Here is a 24,185-nt window from a genome sequence, read left to right as displayed (position 1 = left end):
CGGGGGGGTTGTGTGTGATATTAACAATATTCTATAATTTGAGCATTCTTTGGGTCACCTTTCTTGTGAATGTGTACAAATACGGATCTTTTCCAATCAGTTGGCCACGTAGCTGTCTTCCAAATTTCCTGGCATAGACAAGTAAGTGCTTCCAGTGCTTCAGTTTATTGAAACATTTCAGTTGGTATTCCATTGATTCCTAGAACCTTGATTTGGGCTAATGCTTTCATTGCAGCTCAGAGTTTTTCAGTACCATAGGTTCTTGCTCATATGTAAATCTGCTGCACAAAACCTTTTTGAAGTATTGAAAATCAAGAATGTTACTTTGAAACAAAGGTGTACCTGATCCAAGCCATTGCATTTTCACTTGCTTCTTATGCATGATGAAGTTGGACATGAATAAGGAAAACTAAAGAAGAATCAATGCATTTTAATATTGAAAATATCATGAACTGCCAAGAAAATAAATAAATCTGTCTTGGAAGAAACACCACCACAATGCTCCTAATAGGCATGTATAAAGAGACCTTGTCTCGCGTGCTTTGGACATGTTTTCAGGAAAGACCAGACTCTGGAGAAAGACATCATGATTGGTAAAATAGAGGGACAGCGAAAAAGAGGAAGGTCATTGTTAGGATGGATTGATACAGTGGCTGTAACAATGGGCTCAAACATAAGAACAACTGTGAGAATGGTGCAGGACTGGCCAATGATTTGTTTTGGTTTACATCAGGTCAGTGTGAGTCGGAACTGGCTCTACAGCACCTAACCACCACAACAATAAACCTCCATAAATGTGAGAATTGTTTGTGAGTTCTGTATGGCCACTGCAATGAATTACGGGTGCTGTGGGAGGAAAGTTTGACGTCAGAGTAGGTAAAGATGGGTGGGAGCATGGAGGCATGTCTGATCCTTGCTCTTGGCAATAGAGAACTGAGAGGAAGTCAGATGTTTACTGCAGTGATACTGAGTCGTAGTTTAAAATCAGAGGAGTAAATGTGTGAAGAAGGCTATGAGCAACCTGCAATAATCAAAGGACACAACTTTGCTGAAAAGAAGGAGGGCTTGAAGCAATTGCTGATGAAAATCAAAGACTATAACCTTCAGTATGGATTGCAATTCAATATAAAAACCAAATGATCACCACTGGACGCATACATAACATCATGATGAACTGAGAAAAATTTGAAAACAAGGATTTCCTTTTATTTGGATGCTCATGTAAGCGGCAGTCAAACAACTTATTACAACAGGCTGTACAAAACCAGAACCCCAAGCCAAACGCACTGCTATCCAGCCAATGCCCATTCATAGAGACCCCATTGGACTGGGGAGAGCTGCCTTGCAGGTTTCCGAGACTGAAACTGTTTACTGGAGTTGAAAGCCCCATCATTCTCCCTTGGAGTGGCTGGTGTTTTTAAACTGTAACCTTGTAGATTACAGCCCAACACCACCAGGGCTCCCCTGCTATAAAAGATGTCTTTAAAGAGTTGACTAGCAAGGATGTCACATTGAATAAGGTATACCTGACCCAAACCATTGTATTTTCAATTGATTCATATGCATCTGCATTCATACCTATACTCTAGTATATACTGTATTTACATTATGATGTTTGCTAAGAGTATCAAGGGTACCACAAATTCCCAGAAGAATGAACAACTTTATCTTAAAAGAATTATAGCTAGCTACAATGACAAGAGTTTGTCTCATGTAATTTGTACATGTAATAAGGAGAGATTAGTCTATGGAAGGAACATCATGCTTGGTAGTGTCAGCAAAAAAGAAGGAGATGGGTTGTAACATTGGACTCAAACATAACAATTATAAGCATGGCACAGGACCAGGTAATATTTTGTTCCCCTAAACATAGGGTCATCATAAGTCAGAACTGACTCATCAGCACCTAACACTTTTAATACCTGAGTTTTTATTGAAACTGATTGCTCACACTCAAGCCCAGTGGTTCTAATTCTATAAATCTGTAGTTTGGATCAAGAATTTACATCACTAAAAAAAAGAATTTACATCACTAATAAACTACCAAGTGGTGCCTGTACTTTTTACAATAGTATCTTTTATTATAAGGAATTGTGGTGAACATGAAATAAGATATTATTTGGCAAGTTTGTCATGATATTTTGAGCTTATTTTGAAACTTAACAGACAAATAGGCTGAATTGGTCAAATTTGAGATAATCAACGTTCTCATAAATAATATTAAAAAACAAGCCTTTAAAAAAAACAAGCACCTTTGGCCATCAAGTCATTTGCAACTCAGGAATCCTGCAGGCCAGAGTAGAACTGCCCGGTGGTGTTTACAAGGCTATAATCTTTATGGAAGCAGACTGCCTCTTCTTTCTTCCATGGAACAGCTGGTGGGTTTGAACTGCCAGCCAACCTTTTGATTAGTAGCCAAGTGTTTAACCACTGTGCGATCAAGGCCTTCTCTTTATGACATGTGGTGATGATAATTTGGTAGAAGACTGGGTAAAGGAATAAATAATTTAAAAATAAGATTACCAAGTAACCTTTTGGTATCAGAGGCAGTCACCATTCTGTTTTGGGGTGGGAGTCAGAGCAGAACTTTTTTTTACTCTTTATTTCTCTCTTACTGTTGTATACTACCATTTCACATGAAGTACTTTAGAGTATTTACTTACATGTATGCTAAAATTCATGTTTTATAGGCAGACAATGAAGATCAGAAGAGACATATCAGCTGTGTTATCAGAGCTAGGCTTTCAATTAAAAAGAAAAACTAAATTGTATATCAACAAAGCTAATGTCTGGAATAGTGCCTTAGATATATTCAAAAATCAGAACTTTAATCCTTCATGTATAATCGAAGTAGCATATTTGAACGAAAATGATAATTTTGGAAGAGAGCTTCCTGGATCAAAGCACGAATTCCTAAGTATCTTAATGCAACATCTTGAAAACTCATCATTGTTTGAAGGGTCCTTGTCAAAGAACTTATCTCTTAATTCTCAAGGTAATTATTTCATATATTATTGTATTTACTAAATGTGGCATAGGTAAAGGAAGGCATATCAGGTTAGAATTGAAATTTCATATTCTGGTCTAAATAGTATCATTCAGTTTATCACTACAATACTGATATTCACAGAAAAGGAGTGGGGATAGTGTAATAATGTAAACTTGTGATAAAACATTTATTTAGGAATTTTCATGAATTCTTTATATAATATCCATCTTAAATGTTTTCATATAAAGGTAACTTTATTTAATTGTACTTTTATCCAATCTCTAGCTACATTTGAATAAGTGATGAGTGACTAATGACTAATGGGATGATGATTTGAATTCTTCTTGTTCGTTATATTTGAAATTTGCAGTTGGCATATTCCTTAACAACATAGGATTCTGATAGCAAGCGTTCCAGTCCACACGAAATAGATTTTTCAGTGTGCTTTTTGTTTTAAGAATATTTTCTACATGACTATGTGTGTGATACTTTTTTAGAATTATGTAATTAAAAGAGGCACCTCAAAACAGATACTTTAGCATTAATTTCTAGCAGCTTTTATATCATCTCCCCGTGGTGGGTTACATGTTGGGTTGCTAACCGCAAGGTCAGCAGTTCCAAACCACTAGCCACTCTATGGGAGAAGGATTAGGCTTTGCAGTCCCTTAATGATTTGCAATCTCAGAAACCTAGAGGGGCACCTCTGCTGTGTCTTCCAGTGTTGCCATGAGTTGGAATTTACTCAGTGAGCTTTGAGTACTGTTGCTGCAAAATGAAATTTGAAAGAGAGTAAGAATGCATGTATTTCATTCCATATGACTTTTCTTTATCATTTCTATTAGTAAAACTGTACTTAACATTGCTTGAAGAAGCATCACTGAAATAATTTAGAAATTATGAAGGATACTTTATGTATGTTATATACATACATAATCTTTCATTCAAACACCTTTTTAAAAGCCCTCTTACTAATATTGTTAACGCAAGGCAGCTTTAGTATATTGGAGTGTGTGAGTTACAAAACCTGGATCCAACTTTATATATGTGTACATCAACAGCTTTCTGTCTTTAAATTAAGCACTTAAGTAGTCTGTGTCTACTTCTTTATCTGTTAAATGTGGTTTAACAGAAACTGTTACGTTTCCAAACTTATTTGACCCTCTTCCCCCTTTTCAGAAAATTATTCAGCACACCCTGGCAATTAAAAACTCTTGTATTATAACCCACATTCCAGGATGAAGTGTAGGTATCTCTGCCTTTGCAGCCCTCAGAGATAGTTTCAGCACCAACACCAACACCCCATTCCCCAGGGAGCAATATTGCTCACTTTGGGAAACAGATGGAGTTACTAAGATTATTTTAATTTTAATTTCATTAATAAATTGTTTTATTGATTACTAGAAAAAATTAAATATCCATTGACCTATCAAAGTAGCTAAAATAATTTTAAGTAATATTTTAAATGTTTTTGAAATCTGTGAGGGTGTGCTAAGATAGTAAATTTGTTCTTTTTTGGAAGATAATATTTAGCGGCATGTACCAACAACCTTAAAAGTGTTCATATATTTTGGACCAATAGTACCATATGTAGAAATCTATTTTTATTATATTCATTGATTATGAGGGGACTTCAAAGAGTATGTGAGGAAATTACATTATCTTTTCATTCCATTTTCCATGAATGTTTTGAAGCCCCTCATACAGTAGATAAAAACAATATGTAAATATATAATTGATTTTAACATTATGTGTTATGTAGCTGAAATTGTTACTCAGTCACAATGCTCAATAATAGGAGAGTAGCTTAAATTACATCACATATATGAGTTAGTCTTAATGCATTTTTAAATTCTCAACTTTATTAATTTTTAATAATTTAAGAAAAGCTTTAAAATATATTAAGTGGGAAAAAGCTGAAGTTAAATTATTTACTCGTGTGTATATGCACAAATAGATGCAAATAGACCAAAGTGCATATGGTGGTTATTAAGGTGGAAGTTTATGGGTCATATTTTTAAGATTTCCTATATTTATATTTTTTCTATGATGGGATATTGTTTTATACTTAGAAATGGTTTTTTTAATATTTTAGGAGAGATTATATTGTGTGTGGTAATAGCTTCTGAGAAGTTGTTAATTGCATATGTATTCATGAAAAATTATAATAATGGAAATGGTTTTAATATATTTCTATCTGTATTTACAGCTCTGAAAGAGAATCTTTACTATGAAGCTGGCAAAATGCTTGCCATTTCTTTGGTTCATGGTGGTCCTTCGCCTGGTTTCTTTTCTAAAACCTTGTTTAACTGCCTCGTTTATGGACCAGAAAATACCCAACCAATTTTAGACGATGTTTCAGACTTTGATGTGGCACAAATTATAATCAGGGTAAGAAATGTACCTGTTTATTAACATGTAGACTACATTCTAGGTATATTTGAAAAGAAGTTACTGGGCTGGAGTAGAATAATACTCTCTGTAGTTTTAGGAGTTGTCGATACATACCAGCAGAACTTGGATTAGTTAAAAGATTAGTCAGAGGTAGAATATCTAAAATACCAGATTTAATGTTGATAAAGTCAGTTGTACCATGTTGACTTATTTCTGTGTTTAGAAAGGCTTGCTATATGTCTCCAGAACTAGATAGATATATGTACTCAGCTAAAGACAGTATGAGCTATTGCTTGCTAGAGAGCGAAAGAGAACTTTCTTGCATGCATATGAATCTGAAGAGAGAAAAGACTTGTCTCATCAATTCGAGACAATGCTTCCTCTTAAAGGGAGGATGGGTAGTGGAGACCAAGAAAAGACTCACTGCACCTAAAATAGGTAGCATTTATAATAGACCTTAGATGTTACATGTTCAAAACTCATTTAATTATAATTATATATATATATATAATTATAATTAAATGAGTTTATATATATACATATTTAAATACTTTTATTGGGGGCTGTTACATCTCCTATCACAATCCATACATTCCTCCAGTGTGTCCGCCACATTTGCACATATGCCACCGCCATCATTTTTAAAGCATTTTCTTCCCACTTGAGACCCTGATATCAGCTCCCCATTACTTTACCCTTTCTCCCTTACCCTCCCTCCCTCATGAACCCTTGATAAGTTATAGGGTTTTTTTTCCATATCTTACATCGTCCTCTGTTGCCCCTCACTCACTTTTCTGTTATTCGTCCCCCTGGGAGGGGGTTTACTGATAAGAAACTGAGGCATAACAAGATTAACAAACCCAAGTTTACACAGATGTGATTTAATAAACTTGACATTTAATTAAAGTCTAATTTCGGAGTTTATACTTTTAGCCATTAAATTATACCATAATAGTGAGGGTTATGGATGACAGTGAAAACCCAAAATCTATTTGCAGCATCCCCAAGGGGAGTAAGCCTCCAGAGGATCTCTTCTGACCATTGACCAGTGATGCGAATTGCCTTGCTCTCAAAAATGCATTGGAAAGGGGATTAATGCTGATGTAGTTATGTTAAAAATTAACAACTTATTATTTGTTCTCCCTGTTTTAAATTTGTTCTAGTTTTTATTTTCTTCTGTTTTTTATTTTTGTTTTGTTTTTTGGTGGGGGGTGGATATTTTCTGTTTTTCTTTATATGAAATTCAAGATAGTAAATCTATAGAGACAGTAACTGGATTAATAGTTTCTTAGGATTAGGGAAGGGACGTTGGGGAAGAAATGGGGAGCCAATAATAATGAGTACACGAGTGAAGAAAATGTTCCAAAATTGCTTGGTTTTTTTTCCAAATGTTTAAACCTTTGAATTGCATGGTATGTATATTATATGTCATTAAAACTTAACATTTAAAAAAACATTGCAAGACAAATATACTTGGCATTTAAAAAACAAAATGAAACTATACTGAGTATTTAGGACAATGAAATACTTTTAACTTTTCCTCCCTTAGACTCCTTAAACATGCTCTATTTTCTACCTATTTTCTCTGCTTCGAATGACAGAGTCTTCCATCCTTTCTAAGAATATCTTGTTATTATTAATTTGAACTTAGTATTGTTCAGTACCAAATGTAATTAGTGGTATCACTTTTTCTTGTATCTTTAACTACTCTGTATAGGAGCACCAATTCAGACGCTAGGTCACTTTCATTTGAAATCTAGGCCCTTCATTTAGCAGTGTACGGCCTGGAGAAAGTTACTTGACCCGCTGTGCTTCAGTTTCACCTTCTGTATAAATGGGAGCATGTGATAATGGCACTGATTTTATAGGTTTGAATTATTTACTAGATGAGAAGAATTAATATTTGGGACCAAATATGTGTAAAGCATAAACAATTTCATTCACATGGTCAAAGATTCTGTCATGAGAACATCTTCACCTTATCTTTTCCTTCTCATTACCAAAAATCTATAATTGTTTGTCTCCATCCTCTATTTCTTCTTGTAATCAGACTTCTGTTCCAACTACCTTTCTGTCAAGTTAGCTATTTCATAGCTTATGTCTAAGGTTCTAATTTGTCACAATCAAAGACATTTCTTTTTTAACATCTCATCTTCTCTAATGTAGGCAGTTAACACTTTCTTAGAATTTCATTCTCCTGGTTTCCCTATGTTGGATCCACGGTAGCATAGTAGTCTACGCATTGAGCTGTTAACCCAAGATCAGTGTTTGAACCCAATCATCATTCTACAGGAGAAAGATGAGGCTGTGTTCCTGTAAAGATTTAGAGTTGTCTAGAGAATGATGATGGCAGCAAATGTGCAGATATGCTTGACACGATGAATGTATGGATTGTGATATGAATTGTACGAGCCCCCAATAAAATATTTTTTTTAAAAGAAAATAAAGAAACCACCTTCTTAAAAAAATAAAAGATTTAAAGAGTAAGAATTCTAAACAGTTCTACTCTGTCCTATAGGTTCACCATGAAAATCACATAAGTTTGGTTTCCTGAAGATTATATTGTCTTATTTCACCTTGTAACTTATTCTGTCAATGTTTTCTCCTACTCTTGAAATGCAGGACTTTTTCAGTTTGACTTAACAGTCCTCATTCTATATCGCTTGGAAAGCCTTTTTCCTTCATTAACTATCATAGCTATATTTTTTAAACTACATATCTAAAAAGCTGGTTCTTGATAGAGCAACTGAAGCCCAATGTATTTAAAGCAAGACTAAGTTCCTCCCCAGAATTTGCTTTTGTGCCAGATTCTTTTGTTCTTTTCTGGCGCTTTTTCCATTCCCAGGTTATTTGCAACCTTCTTTACTTCATCTTTCTGTTATGTTGCAAATCATTGGTTTTAATGTATAGCTTATTTTAAAATCTTTCTTTGTTTCTAAAGTACTTAATATAACAGACTTGCTAAGACAGTTATGTTACTCTAATACTCTCTATTTAATGTGATTCTTCCAAAAGTATAATCTTTATCATGTTACTTTTTTCCCCCCTTCAAGAATACTAAGTATCTTTCCATTGCCTATGAAATAGAGTTCAGACACTTTATTGGGTCATTCAAAGTCTCGAATTCTCCTCTGAGCTTTACACTCCTATCCCATTTTATTTGCTCAGTTAGTCAACAAATGCTATATACTGTCTACCATTTTATCACAGAAGATAGAGTAGTAATTCAATGTACCTGTCTCCTTAGGATTTATATTTTAAAAGAAAAACATAAGTTAACTATATTATGTACAGTCAAATGGTAACATGTGTTTTAAATGCAATAGAATAAGAAAGTTTATAGGTAATAACTAAGCTTCTGTAACAGAGACCCCAAATCACAGATTTTTATTTCTTTTTAAGTCTAGATTTTAGAATGGCAAATTATGGACTGTAGACCAATTGAGATCCAGTGCCTCTTTTTGAAGCTAGCTGTGCTCATTTGCTACGTCTATGGCTATCTTCATATTACAATGGCACACTTGGATAGTTGAAACACCAATGCATAAAACACTCTATCTCTTTCCATAAATAGCCCTTGATTTAGAGATACAATTGTAAAATTCAAGGTCATCTATAAAATTGGGTTTCTCTCATTATTGTAATCACTTAGGATAAAACCCAAGAGTGGGGGTGGGGTACTAATGGAGATGTTAAGATAACATACACATAATTATTAGTTTCTGACAAAATATGAATGTGTTATTTTCAACAGCATAGGCAGATAATACCTCGGAAATTTCTGCAGAGAACTTAAATGATGGGAGTGACTCATATAAATGTCTAAGAGAAGAGTATTTTATATTGAAGGATTAGCAAATACATTTTCCATTCCAATAGACTATTGTCCTAGCTCCTATTTTTAACTTTCACTCTTTATAAGCAAATGTATAAGAAAGTTTTATGTTCAAGTATCGACATGTTATACCCTATAATATTTTTTGTTAAAATTTTATCCTCTTTTAAATCTCAGCTACTATTCTTCATGAACTCTCCTTAGATCATCTCTATTGCTATATAACTTTATTATGTCAATTATTCTTTTATAAAGGGACTTTGAGATTTCATAGGAAAATGGAATTAAAAGATAATGGGAAGCCCCCTCACATAAATAATTTCCTTTTTTTAAGTGGATAATGTACATTATACCCTAGGTATTTTCCATTCCAAGTCATCCTGGAAAGGTTAATTTCATCCTCATTTACTTCATCTTCCTAGTATGTATCAAATAATTTGTCTTAATGCATCGCTTATTTTAAAATTTTTCCTTATTTCTAATGTACTTAGTATAACTGACTTGGCTAGGACAGTTATGTTACTCTAATATTCTTCATTCAGTGTAATTCTTCCAAAAGTATCATCTTGATCAGTTTACTTTCCCCCCCAGTCCAAGAGTACTCAGCATTTTTCCATTGTCTGTTGAACAGAATTCAGACTTTTTATTGGGTCTCTAATTATCCTCTTAGCTTTACACCCTGATTCAATGTTTGTTTGCTTAGTCTAGCAGTCAGATAGATAGATATACATCATCACATTAGGAAAGTATTGAACTGGATTCAAATACATTTATTCTAGAAAACTAATTTTTAGTATGCTTTTCACTCCACTTTGGTGTACTCGGGAATTTAATATAAAGTAATATGTCATTCTAAATGTAAGTGGCACTCACCAGTAAATTGTTAAAGTAGGCATACTTTCTCTTGTTTTACAGCTAAAAACTGCAACAAATATGGCTGACTTAAGCTGTGCAATAAATGAATGCTATAACTATCTAGAGCTTACTGGCTGTCTAAAAGTTATAACGTCATTAAGTGATAAATATCACTTGATAAATGACATACTTTTCTACCATGTCATTAAGAGAGTACAAGTGCCCTTTGAAAGGTAAGTTATATGTCAAAGATTCTCATAAATTACATGTTAAAACTGTTGTCTTTTAATGTGAAGTACAGTGGTAGTAAATGTAAATGTCCTACAAAAAATTTAAATGCTACCTTAAAACAATATTTTAAAATTAGCATCTTATGGATTGTTGCTTTTCTGGCCTTACGCAGAAAGCAGAATCTTGTGTAAACATATGATGATTAGATTAGGAAAGTAAATTTTGCTCCCCCACCCCCACCTCTGCCAGTTTATAATTATTTTTCTAAATAAATAACTGTTTTCAAATGTCTTGCCGCATGAGCCAACTTTCTGTGTCTGTCTCCATTCACTTAATGGCGACTCATTGGACGTCTGTCGTCTATTGAGCACTTTAAATGGGTGTACGGGGCACTCTTTGATGAATAAAGTGAATGTGCTTCTCTCTCTGACTTAATAGTCTTCACATTTTTTCAAGCTTTTATCTCTGGGCACTTTGTTTTTTTAAATAGTATTGTGTTTAAATTGGGGTTTTTTAAGTAGTGAAAAATACCAGTTATATGTAGAAATAGACAGAATAATATAACCATGTAATCACCACTCAGATCTTAACATTTATAAACTTATTGTGACCAATCGTCTCTTTATTATGGGCAGTATTATTTTCATCTAAATATCTGACATGATATCTGATCAATACATTATTTTTGTTGTTTTTAATATCAGCATCATTAACAATTAACTATTAGATTGAAATATGTATGTTTAAAACAATTATAGTTACTATCCTTATTGAAATATATATTGAAAGAATTTAGATCTTTGCTAGAAAGTGTGTTCAAAGAAGTGTATCTTTCATCCATATCCATTCCACCTTTATCCCCAGTGAAATAACCATTGTACTTTTGGTATGATTTCTTCTACCTTTTGGTATACCATTTGGTATTGTTTTTCTTTTTACTGACAGCAGATGAATACATAAATCAATATTAACATGCCCACCACCCTTTTTTTAAACTTGTTTTTCACTTGACAATATATTTTGGAGATCACACCATGGTAATAAGTAGACATAGTTCGCGTTACCACTTTAGGGCTATTCGGAACACTATTGTTTCCATATATCCCCTGGCCAGCACACATTTTGGTGCCTTGAAAATTTGACTTCTTTCTGGGTATATTTGACCTGCTAATTCAACAGTTTTCCCCTATCAGCTCTAGTTTTTTAGATACAGAACACTCTGCTTGCCAATAAAAATATCACGATATTTTAATGTAATAAAAACTAGAAGAAGTGCATGTTTGAGATTAAGTTATACTTCACATAGTGTCCTTTGATCCAAAGATATATTTGAACACGACAAATTACATGACCTTGGAATTTCCCCCAAGTATCACTTCACCTTTATTAGGAACTGAATAGCAGGCAGTACTAATTTGTTAGCTTAAAAAGGGGTCCGAAATAAGAGTCACTGTACAGTAAATAAGGAACCTGGTGGGTGGCATGTAGTGGGTTACATGCTAGCCATTGTGGGGTGACAGGTATTCGAGCCTACCAGCTGCTCTGCAGGAGAAAGATGAAATTCAAATGTTCTGAAACCCAAAATGGATCTGTCAAAGTTCAAATTATTTTATTAAAATTAAATTGTTTCAGTCTTGTTTAAGGTGGCACAATTTTTGCACCTGTGCAAAGTTACTAATAAAAGTTAGAAATTTTCTTATAAAGAATTTGAAGTCAACTTCACCTCTGAAATATTTAACATGAATTATCCGTTGGTTTTTATATATTAAAATGCATTCAGAAGTGTTTATTGCGTAATTTGAAACTTTTAGATTGTCAAAATATTTATGAAAATTTCTGTGAAGTTGTACATTTTTGACACTCTAAATTACCTTTTTTATTTTCTACCCTTCTCAAGCTGTGTTCTGGCTTAGCAGTATTCAACTTGTAATCTCTGCACAGCCTGCCATACTAAAAAGAAAAACCTGCTTCCCTCTAATCAATTCTAATCTTTTAAAGGCTGCAGCGTGTCTGGTGGGTTTTAACCACTACCCTTATGATTGATAGCTTGATACGTAATCAACTAGTCACTTTGGGCTGTACAACTTTCTTGGAAGTCCTATGATTTCTAATTCATTTTCAAATACCCATACCCTTTTTTGTCTTATCCTGTAATTGGTGGGTCTTAATTCTTAAATTTAAGACTAGGAGATTGTGATTTAAGCTGTACGAGCCCGCAGTAAAATGATTTTAAAAAAAACAAAACTAGGAGATAATATAGCTGAAAATATAATGGAACAGAGTATCTAAGACACTAGAGTTGATGTTGTCAACTCTAGAAAATTGATCCAGTGCAGTTTTTTTAATCAGCACCCAAATAACCTCAGGAACAGGCCTAAAAATCAAGACAAGAAAAAAAAAAATTCTTCTGTTTGGGTGAATATGTTCAGCCTGTTCCCTGTGGATAGATATTTGGGATGTTCCCTTGAATTCTTCTAAGTTGAAATATAATGTTACAGTTTAGTTGCTGAGGATACATTTTTCAATATAATAAAATAACTTCTAATTGTCTTCAAAGGTCTCCTATAAGATTCTTAAGTAGTTAAATGCAGCACTTAATGACATGTACAGAGTTATTTTCCCCCTCCAAGTAATTAATATTCCTACTGATATATGATTTATTATTATTTGTATTCACAGATCTGAGTAGTTTAGAGGTCAGGGAAAACTGTTATAAGAGGTAAAGTGTAAGTTAAAATCAGAATTATAAATAGAAATTGCACAGGTTGAGATGAAAAGACATGGGTAAACAGCTAAATAGTAACTTTTGGCCATGGATTGAGTTGTTCCCTCCCAACTTCCCCAAACCACAACCTGTGTCATCTTGGCTTGTCCACAATTCTCAGTGATTTGGCAATTATGTAATATTGTGATTTGGGGGTTGTATGGTGATGTGTTCATTTCTCACGATGCATTCTGTTGTGATCAATCAATGGTAAGAGCATTAGAGTGGTATACAACATTTTTACTCTAGTAATAGCATACACTAATCTCATGTAAGGGTACTTTCCTTGGGATGTAGCTTGAACCTCCTTTTATCTTATAAGAGATAAAAAGGAAGCAGAGAAGGTGGAACCAAGAAAGAACAAGGAGCAAAGCATGGCATTTGGGCTTGAGGTCCCTGTACTGAGAACCTTCTAGACCATCAGGGGAAGGAAGACTGATGCCAAGATACATGGAGCTCTCCAAGGGACCCCAGGATGGCAGGCATACAGATGTTGAAAGGAGCCCAAGTCACCTTCCTCCAGAGCATATGGAGAATTAGTGCTGACACCCTAAATACAGACTCCTAGTCTTCTAAACTATGAGAATGAATTTTTGTTTATTAAAGCCATTCACTTCTGGTATTTTCCTTATAGCAGAGCTAGATAACTAAGACACTTTCCTATTTAAACAAAAAAAAACCCGATATAACAAAGATAATCTTTTAAAATATCTAAATTTGTAAGACTACTGGGGATGGTAGGTAGAAGTAACAAGGAAACCATAACCTAAAGGGCGTTATCTTATAAAGTCAAAACTCTCTGTTTATTCCACAGTTGGGTTTGGAGTCTGGTATTGACCCTGATCTGTAACAAGGAAATGTAACAAAGTAACCAGTTTGGGGGCTGAGACTAGGAGTAGAGTACTAATCTAAAGCAAATACATAGATATAAATATTATGTAGAGAAATACAGCCCAAGACAAATGGCAATGCCAAAGATAAAGCAATTGTCATTAAAAAATTCTTCATAAAAACTATATAACATAAGACAACCAAAATTAGAATTGGGAGGAGTTGAAGAACACCAATAATTTAAGTAACCGAATAAACTGAATGAGAGTATTAAAGTAACATTAAAGATAAGGAACTGAAAAGTAAAACAAAATTTTGAATAATTTAAAATGAAAAAATTATCATGGACTTATGCTAAAGTGGAGTAGATATATTTTCCTCTAATCTACTAAGTACAGTTAAAACCCTGGATATATATAAATCTGAAAGGTAGAGAGAAGACAGAGTAGGCGGAGAATTAATGGAGACCCAAGAAATCACATAAAATGAAATCTAGACATTCTTATTTAAAGGAAAGTAAGACAATTTGTGGTCAGTAGATTAAAAGGAATGGCTATAGGAAGTATTTAAAAAAGAAAACATTATAAAAGAGGAACTCGTAGAATGGCAGGAAAGAATAAAGTACAAAATAAGTAATTATAAAAACATGTTTTCATGGGGGGGGCGGGGCGGGACGAGCCCAGATTAGGGTGCAGTATAGCAACAATGAAACGTACAACTTTTTCCTAGTTCCTAAATGCTTCCTTCCCACCCCACCTCCACTCCCATTATCATGATCCCAATTGTACCTTACAAATCTGGCTAGACCAGAGGATGTACAGATAGGAACTGGAAACACAGGGATGATCCCTTCAGGACCAGCGGTGAGAGTGACGATACCGGGAGGGTGGGGTGGAAAGAGGGAGCTAATTACAGGGATTTACATATAACATCCTGCCTGGGGGACAGACAACAGAAGAGTGGGTGAGGGGAGACGTCGGACAGTGCAAGATATGACAAAATAATAATTTATAAGTTATCAATGGTTCATGGGGGGGGCAGGGAGGGAGGGGGGAAAATACGGAGCTGATGCCAGGGGCTTAAGTGGAGGGCAAGTGTTTTGAGAATGATGAGGGCAACGAATGTACAAATGTGCTTTACACAATTGATGTATATACGGATTGTGATCAGAGTTGTATGAGCCCCCAATAAAATGATTAAAAAATAAAACAAAAAAACATGTTTTCTACATGTAGCTTGATTGCTGAAGCCAAAACAATAACACTGTCAATTTTCGTTCTCTTGTGTGTAATGAGTGGGAATATTGGGACAATTCCATGTAGTTTAAGAAGGTAAGATTTATATACTTTATCAAACTGGTAAAATTAACCAGTAATGTATGTATATCTAATGCCCAGAATAACTACTAATAAAATCAATACAAATAAATTTATTTTAAAATGCTATTAGTTATTAAAAATTAAATTTAAAAATACTTGTTAACTCACAGGAATACAATTAAAACAGAATAACCATGTATTGAAAAGCTGGTGCCTGTGTCAATGGGATAGTTTACCTATTTGACATTTATTATCTTGGTGATTGTATTTTTGGTAAGCTGACACTGTACCATAGCATTATATGAATTACTCTATCACATAGTATAATACTTGAAGTATATCAAATGCAATCATAGTATAACAAAGTAGATCAAGATTTTTGATAGTAATGTGATTTCATTCCTTTGATTTTGTGATCTATCATAAACCAGCAGTTCTCAACCTGTGGGTTGTGACCCCTTTGGGGGTCAAACGACCCTTTCACAGGGGTCGCCCAATTCATGACAGTAGCAAAATTACAGTTAAGGAGCAACGAAAATAATTTTATGGTTCAGGGTCACCACAACATGAGAGGAACTGTATTAAAGGGTCGCAGCAATAGGAAGGTTGAGAACCACTGTTTATAAACTATTACAATTGTCTGACTTTAAATGGCCAATACCTGTCCATTTCAGCTTACTAAACCCTAGACTGTTAACCTCTTATTTGCCTCGTTTCATTTTTAATGACTTCCGGTTTTCCTAGAGTCATACACATTCTAATTATTAATGGGTGTTAGCAGTTCTTATTTTGAATCATGACTCATCAGCAAATGAAGGTCTCAAAACTCTACTTTATCCTTTTCCTTAAGGCCAACCCCACTTTGAAGCAGCAGCTCTTCCACAGTCACCTATGGCACCAATTTTGAATACCTTCCAACCTGAGTGGTTCTGTTCATCTTCTGGCATTATAGCTGGCAGTATTTCACTGCTATTTATATGGTTTTTATGTGGCTAATCTCTCAGAAGTTGGCAGTCTGTTTCTTCTCTCTAGTCTGTTCTTTTTCTAGAAATTCTGCTGAAACTTGTTCACCATGGGTGATCCTGTCACTTGAAATACAAGTGGCATAACTTCCAGCATGATAGCTGCATGCAAGCCACCAAAGTATGACAAACTAAGGTACTAGTGGTGGAAAAATTGTGAGCTTTAAAAACTATAAAGCCAAATTATATAGGCAGTGGAGATCATAAAATATCTTTTATTGTATTTTACTTTATAGATTTGAAAGTATCATGCCACCTCTCCCCCCCAAGAAGTAAATATAACTTTTATTTAAATCATTAAATATTTGGAAAAATGTCAGGTAAATTAGCTTGGAATGTTAATTCCCTATTCTAATACCTGACACATGTTTGATTGTTGGGTCATTACTTTTCTTCTCTTAAGCTTTAAGCAGGGTCTGAAAACTCTTGGTGTTTTGGAGAAAATTCAGACTTATCCAGAAGCATTTTGTAGCATCCTGTGTCATAAACCTGAGACTCTCTCTGCAAAAGTCCTTAGTGAGCTCTTTACAGTCCACACATTACCTGATGTACAGGTTTTGGGATTTTGGAACACTTACTTACAGACTGTTGAAGGTATGTGAGGTAACATTTTTTGGTTAATTTGTCTCAATATTTGTTTTGTGATACCTTCTTTTTCCTTTTAGTGAGATATTCCTTTGCCAGCACCAGTTTTCAAAACATTAAAAAAAGAAAAAGCATAGAACACAGCATAAAATAGTCTTTAAACATCTCTTTCATCTTTTTCAAGTTTTAAAGTACCCTTTATTTATTGGTCATGGCTATGATGACAATTATATTAAGAGGATACTGTGTAATAGGCTTTAAAATAAATTTTCCATTTGAAAATTTATTTAGTTTTCCCTCAGTTTGATATCATTTGGTTTTTCTCTTTATATTCATTGAAAGGGTTTATAAATGTGATGATCTAAAAGTAGCTTTAAATTATTTTAAACATTTTATCCCTGAAAGTTGGAACTTTATAATCTCATATTAGAGAAGACATCCACATAAACAGTCTGTGGTTGGACTAAATGAGTTTAAAGATCCTTCTACTCGAAGTTCACATCAGCATTTATCAGATGCACTATTTGCCTATTACTGCACATGGCCTATTTGCCAAAGAGGCATATGGCAGTCTCATTCTTCTGAAATTCCCATCCTAGTTGATGTATAGTATGGTGATAACAAACATAACGCGGATTGATTTTTCTCTTCTTTTGGTAAACTTTTCAGGTGGTAAATCTACTACAACAATGGAAGATATTCTTGTGTTTGCAACTGGTTGTAGTTCCATTCCACCTTCTGGATTTAAACCCACTCCTTCAATTGAGTGCCTGCATATGGATTTTCCTACTGGAAACAAGTGTAATAACTGTTTAGCACTGCCAATAACCAATACATATAAAGAATTTCAAGAAAATATGGACTTTTCTATAAGAAACACTCTAAGGCTAGAAAAAGAAGAAAGTTCTCACTACACTGGACGTTAAAATGTTTCTTGGAACAAAGTAATGCTTCTTTTAAAGCTGCTATTGATACTTTCTTATGTTTCAGAAATCTGGCCATCATCACTTGAAAAACTTTTGGGCCCGGTAAAATTTATCATTTAAATGGAAAAGAATGTTTTGGCTGTTGGAACTAAATAAAAACTGTTTGTTTCTTAGGGTGTACTATTCAAAATTTGTAGTATTTTTCTATTTTCTTTCTATATGTACTTTGTAAACTTCTATATACATATTTTTAGAATGACTGTACAGGCTTTCTTCAAGTCTAGTTTCATTGGAAATAGACTGTTTTACTCATTTTTATAAATTGTTAACTGTAAGATGCCACAGCAATTTTTTTAGTTTTAAGCAGTTTCAAATGAACTATTTTTCATACCTTAAAGCACTAACATTCTAGACTTAAATTGACTATGTCCTGTTACATAAGCTTTTCAGGGTGACACCAAGTTGGTTGTTTAAAATATCTGAATTTTACTGATTTACATTAAAATACCCCTCGCTACAATTAGGGGTTGGAGTTCTGGTGGGGTAGTGGGTTATACGTTGGGCTGCTAACCGTATGTCAGCAGTTCAAAGGAACCAGCTGCTCTGTGAGAGAGAGAGACGACTTTCTACTCCTATAAAAAGTTAGTCTCAGAAACCTGCATAGTTCGACACTGCCCTGTAGGGTCTCCATGAGTTGGAATCAATTTGATGATGGTGAGGTTTGTTTTGAGACAGGATTATACCTAATAAGAAGTATTATTACACAAAATGTAGAATTGCACAAATTCTGGAATCCAGGAGCATTGTATTTATGCTTAGAAACACTTTTGAAGTAGATGCTGTAGTTGAAAATACTTAACAGTGAATCTTCTTTAAAACTTTTGCATTAACCATAGGAAAAAGGTGGGTTTTTTCCTTTCTGTATCCCATATGTATGATAGTAAATCAGAATATGTCTAATGCATAATAATTTTAGGTATCTGAATGATCTCTAGGTTGCCATGTGGTAGGTTTGCCTGTTTGACAGTTATTATCAGGATGTTTGTATAACATGTAAGCTGGCACATAGCATTGTACAGTAATTTTCTTTGTGAAAGATATCTGTTAATACTATTTCTATGTAGTAGAAGTAAAGTTAAAAAATACAAGACTTAAAATTCTCACTACACAAAGATAGCTACTATTTTTGTGTATGTCTTTTTTAATACATATATTTCTGTTCTAAACTCTTTACTTATTTTTTAATGAAAAAAATACCTAGTGGTAAGAAGTTCATGTAATAACAATTTGAAGATATTCCAGGATCAAAAGTCATGTCCCACTTGCAAACAAAAAATGTAGACAAACTTAGTCTATTATCAAATACATATGAGGTAGGTAACAGTATAAAAGGAAAGCTAAAATTACAGCTCAATCAAATTAAACTTTAACTTGTAGCTTTTAATAACTTCATACAAGAAATTTGTTTAGCATTAAATTTTATTGGATTATTAAAAGTAAGAGGATTATCAAGATTTTTTATCTAATACAAATTTCACATTTACCGAACAACTTTTTCAGTTATGTTGATAAGCTGGATATTTTATTTCATACCCTACTTACTTTTTGTAAGTCTCAGAAAGCTATTTAGCCAGTGCAAACCAAAAAGCCTAATTTGGGCTATTTCTGGTTATCTGTAGTTTTAATTAAATATCTCTAGTGTGGTAATTAAAGCTGACAGTACACACACATACATTTAGGGTGGGGTCAGTGGTGTGCTTGGCTTGGCTATAACAAAGACAGTATTTCACCTTGTTTTCCTTATTTATAGACAGGGTTTTAGGGATAAGATGGTGTAAAAAATACTTTAGAACATTCACAGTGTAAAGATAAACTTTGCAAAATGTGTTATGATTAAATGATATTTCATTAATATAAATTTTAGATTAAGCTGTATAGTCCGAAAAATCTTCATGTTATTTTCTGCAATGTTAACTATGTTAATTGGTTGACATGATTATTCTTTGCTTTAGCTAGCTCAAAATTCTTATCTACATTGAATTTTTAAAATTGTTTTAAGTCTTTGTAATATGTGTTTCTTTAAATATTTTCATCATTTTAATGCCATTTATTTCAAGGTGGTGTTTCTATTTCAATAATGAAAAAATCCTAAATTGATTGATAGTGCATTCCTATTGTTAATGCTTTTTGGTTAGTTTATAATTGTTTTAAAATGGTTTTTGGCATGGGAGCTTCATCTGAAGACCCTTTTCACATTTCTTTACTACTTTTATACTTGGTTAATTATAATTTTAGTATTTGTTAAAGATTCTTTAAAATTATCACCAGAAACTAGCCATTGACTTTATACTTTGGAATATTTGTTTTCATATAAATACTTGTTTCTATATAATGTTTTTTTAAGTTTTTTTTGCTTGGGTTAAGTAAAGAAACCATTTTGATCACCAACCTGAGAATTCACTGTGGATTCAAAAAATTCATAGAAAAATGGAAGTGAAAGGGTGGATATTTTCCCACAAACTTTTGGTATTTATAAACATATGTATCTGTGTTTCACATTATGTAGCCAAAAAGTATTGCTACTGGTGGTCTTGCTCCTATATGCAGAGGTTTGATCCAGATGAACTGTCTAAACATGCCTCTGCAGTCAGTAGGTGGTGGCAGACAAGTCCACTCAGCAATACAAGCCTTAGACTTAGGGTTAAGGTGCTTTGTGTACAAAAAAAAAAAAGATAACATTTGTGCCATGGATAAAACTATTTGTGATCAGGGATAAAATCTAAATTTTTAAGAGAACTCACGTGGACCTTTTCCCAGATCATTGAAGTTTCGCAACAAGTTTATGGGAAACTGCCTTATGTTGGGCTCAAAGATGAGCTAATTGAAGGAAAACTGTCAACCTGGACTCGTGAAACTAGCTGAAATTCAGAAACTGGTGAATGACTGGTGGAATTACCATTGATGTGTACTAGCTACTGAAGTTGAGATTCCACGTGATTCAACATTGATAATGAACATCTTGACCTCAGCAAGATTTGCACAAAGATCAGCTAAGAAAAAGATGCAGACATAATCATAGAAATCAGAAAAAAAACTTAAGAATTTAGGAAAACACTACACAAACTGACAAAAGTGAAAAATTAGAAGCTATACTAAAACAAAATAGAATGCTCAAAGGGCTGATCTTTCCATTAGTCTTTTAAGTGAGATTAATGGTTTTATAGAAGGAACTGTAAATGGGATGTCTTGGATTAACAGAACAAGTCCCTTAAAATCAAGGGATGCCAGAAGATTATGGTGACAATATTTGGATCCTAAAGGGGCAAAAGGAAATCAGGAGGGTTTAGCACTAAACGATTTTTAAGAGTGAAAACTGCATTCTTGATCAAAAGGCAACGAATGTGCCAAGGAATTTTTCCCCCCGTCACAATATACCTCTTCTTCCAGGCTCACAATGGCTGGTTTATGAGAATTTTGTCGAGTAAACAGCCCATTCACCTACAGCTCTTATCTTGCCCTTTCATACTATTATTTGTTCCTTAAACTCATCCTTTAAGAGGAACATGATTTGAGCCCCTCAAGGATGCCAAAACTGCCATTTTACATAGTGTTAATTAAAAAGTTAATTAAAAAGCAAACCAAGAGACGAAAACCTGCCTTCAGAAATGTGTAAAACTAGATGGAGGTTATGGAAAAAACAGGAGCTTCTCATTTCTATATTTTTGCTTAGTAAAGGTTTCTCATTTTGGATTTTGTAGCAATACCTTTTGACTTTGTATAGGAACTTTTGTTGGGTGTCATTGAGTCATAACTCACAGTGGCCCTATAGGATTCCTTAGGCTGAAATTCTTATGGATTTTCCATAGTATGTCTGTGGAAGGAGGCCAGGTGGCATACTGGGTTAAGCATTAGAGTTGGGAACCTTAAGGTGGTTCAAACTCATCAGCTGCTCTGCAAAAGGATGAAGCTGTCTGTTTCCACAAAGATTTTCAGTCTCAAAAACTCTATGGAGTTATTCTTTGTCCAATAGGATTGGATGTCAGGGTCAACTCGATTGGCATGAGATTAGGGAGAGTGGGTTTTTTTCAATTGAACTGCTGGCAGGTTCAGACTGCCAACCTTTTGATTAACAGCTGAGGGCTTAATCATTGTGCCACCAGTTCTTTTAATTAAAGCTACTTAGTGCTAAATGCTAAGCAAAAGGATGTACAGTAAAGTTTTCTTGGTGATTTTGCCTTAAGTATTCAGTCATTACAAGAAAACAAAAAGATTCTATTTATAAATATGTAATTCAATCATGTACACCGAGTATATAGTGATTATCAAATTGTATTTAGTGCTTTAATGTTACTTTTACAATCTATTGAACTGATTTTATGCTCAGATTATAATACAATATAGAGTATAAAAACACATTGAATGATGGAGCAGTTTAATACATTTCACCTGTAGTTTAAGAACATTTGGATTGCCTTGAACAGAATCAATTTCCAGTTCTCTTTCAAGTTTCCAGATTTATTCCAGTACCTACTGCATGTCAGATTTGTGAGGTGATAATTTATATGTCAGCCGGTTTAAAGTCTGGTAAATGTTACCAAAGATCATGACACTTTTAACACAATGAAGTGTTCTAAATAATGTTTGTGCATTTATTAAATGTGAAGTGCTTATATAAATTAAGTGAACTAACTTGTTAATAGTAAAACAGTGTAGGATTGTTACAAAACAGAATAGGTACATTACCTTTTCCTCTCTACATTTGAAAAGTTCTGTAAGTAGTTCTCATATCCAGGAACCTCTATGGAATAAGATGTCAAAGCTATTCCTTAATGTAAAATAGCTTGCTAGAGTGAATTAATTGAAACCCAAAATTTGCATAGGAAAATCAGATAAAAGGTTACAATAGTTTAGATTAATGACACAAAATAAATAATCAGTCTCAGCCTCATAGGGACTACACCTTCTGGCCCTGTTATGTTGGGTGTGTTTTTCTATAAATTTATTGCCCACACTCAGCACATTACTTGGACATGACTTTTTATCATTTCTTGTGTGTGTATATAAAACTTAAACATTTTGTCATTTTATGTTGATGCAATGTATATATAAGAAGTCAGTGATGGAGCTGAAATGTTAGAAGATAGATTTGCATTGGGAGGTGGCAGGACCCAAATGCTCAAGATTGCGTTTTCAGACATGGAGGTGGGAAAAGCCTATGTAATTTATATTCCACAGAGACTAAAGAAAAGCAGAAACTGCCATTTCTGCTTAATTATAGCATATCTAGTTAACTAAAAGTTCTTTTGACTTCATGAAAATAAACTTCTGATTTATGAACTTGAGAAGTTAGTGTTTTATTATCAAATATAATTTTGCTTATTAGCTCATAATTTAGAATATTAAATTTTTGAGACGGCGTCATTTAAAAATTTTGGTACAGCTTCAAAATTAACATTCAGTAACAAGTACAATGTCACTGGAAAACTATTGGACATGTGGGGAAATGAATTGTCATTGTGTACCCATTTTGATGCAATAAAATAATGGATTAGAAAGCAAAAATATTAGATAGGTTTTGTGACATTACAAAGTGTACATTACAATGCCAGCACGCTCACTACTATCCTTACATATAAATCAGAAAGCAAACCAAAACTGCCATCAAGTGGATTCCGACTGACAGCACACTATTGGACAGAACAGAACTGGCCTTTTGCGTTTCTGAAGCTATAAATCTTTGCGGGAGCAGAAACCCTCGGTCTCCAGCGCAGTCACCAAACCAGCTGCTGACGTTGGGTTAGCACAACGCAAAACCCTCTGCGCCACTAGGGCTCTTTTGTGATCCTGCAATTACTGCAGGGTGGAATCGCCATTTTTCATCAGCCTGGCTCCAGTAGCCAATGCAGGTAACACCATACCACACCGCTAGATCATTTTAACCAACAGATGAGACTAAGATTTACAGCTGTGCTCCTAAACCACCTGATTCCAGAAAAGAAGGGAGCAAATATCAGACAAATAGAAGAGTGGAGGGACCTATCCTAAGTGCCTTTCTTCCAGGAGCTTCACCTATATTAGTTCTGTGATCCGTACACACCTAACTATAATTCCCACTTTAATGACCTGGAAACGACCAAGGTAACAGTAAAGTGTTTGATTAGGGCCACCAAGCTGCTACCATTCGAGAGAGGACCTCTACTGGACAGGGTACAATTTCTGTCACGCACCTGACAACTGACTAATCTGCCAACGCGGGGTCCCGGCTCCGCCGGGCTCCGCCGGGCTCCGCGAAGGGCGTGGGCGGAGCGCGCTGGGGAGGCGGGGCCCAGGCTCCGGGTCCCGCGCTGGCTCCGCCCCGCCAGGTTTGCTTCCGGGGCCGTCGAGGCGTCCACGTCATCCTCGGGCTCCGCTCGCCAACGGGGCAGGGCAGAGTGGCG

At 34.5% G+C, this 24,185-nt stretch overlaps 1 protein-coding gene across 2 annotated transcripts in view; it reads left to right on the top strand.

The window, feature by feature from the left end:
* Positions 1 to 17,926, top strand: part of G2E3 (G2/M-phase specific E3 ubiquitin protein ligase) — an 82,244-nt gene extending 64,318 nt beyond the window's left edge. For both annotated transcript variants that reach the window (XM_045287955.1, XM_045287954.1), the window contains 5 exons: positions 2,691 to 2,995; positions 5,196 to 5,377; positions 10,131 to 10,303; positions 16,641 to 16,831; positions 17,492 to 17,926. In XM_045287955.1, the coding sequence (XP_045143890.1) occupies positions 2,691 to 2,995; positions 5,196 to 5,377; positions 10,131 to 10,303; positions 16,641 to 16,831; positions 17,492 to 17,748 (1,108 nt within the window). In that variant the 3' untranslated portion in view covers positions 17,749 to 17,926. The remainder of the gene's footprint in view (positions 1 to 2,690; positions 2,996 to 5,195; positions 5,378 to 10,130; positions 10,304 to 16,640; positions 16,832 to 17,491) is intronic.
* Positions 17,927 to 24,185: the final 6,259 nt, after the last annotated feature.

Source organism: Echinops telfairi, unplaced genomic scaffold (assembly GCF_000313985.2).
Source record: "Echinops telfairi isolate 266 unplaced genomic scaffold, ASM31398v2 ScPeMD7_18;HRSCAF=68, whole genome shotgun sequence".
Classification (NCBI taxonomy): domain Eukaryota; kingdom Metazoa; phylum Chordata; class Mammalia; order Afrosoricida; family Tenrecidae; genus Echinops; species Echinops telfairi.
This window is presented reverse-complemented; position numbering and strand designations above follow the sequence as displayed.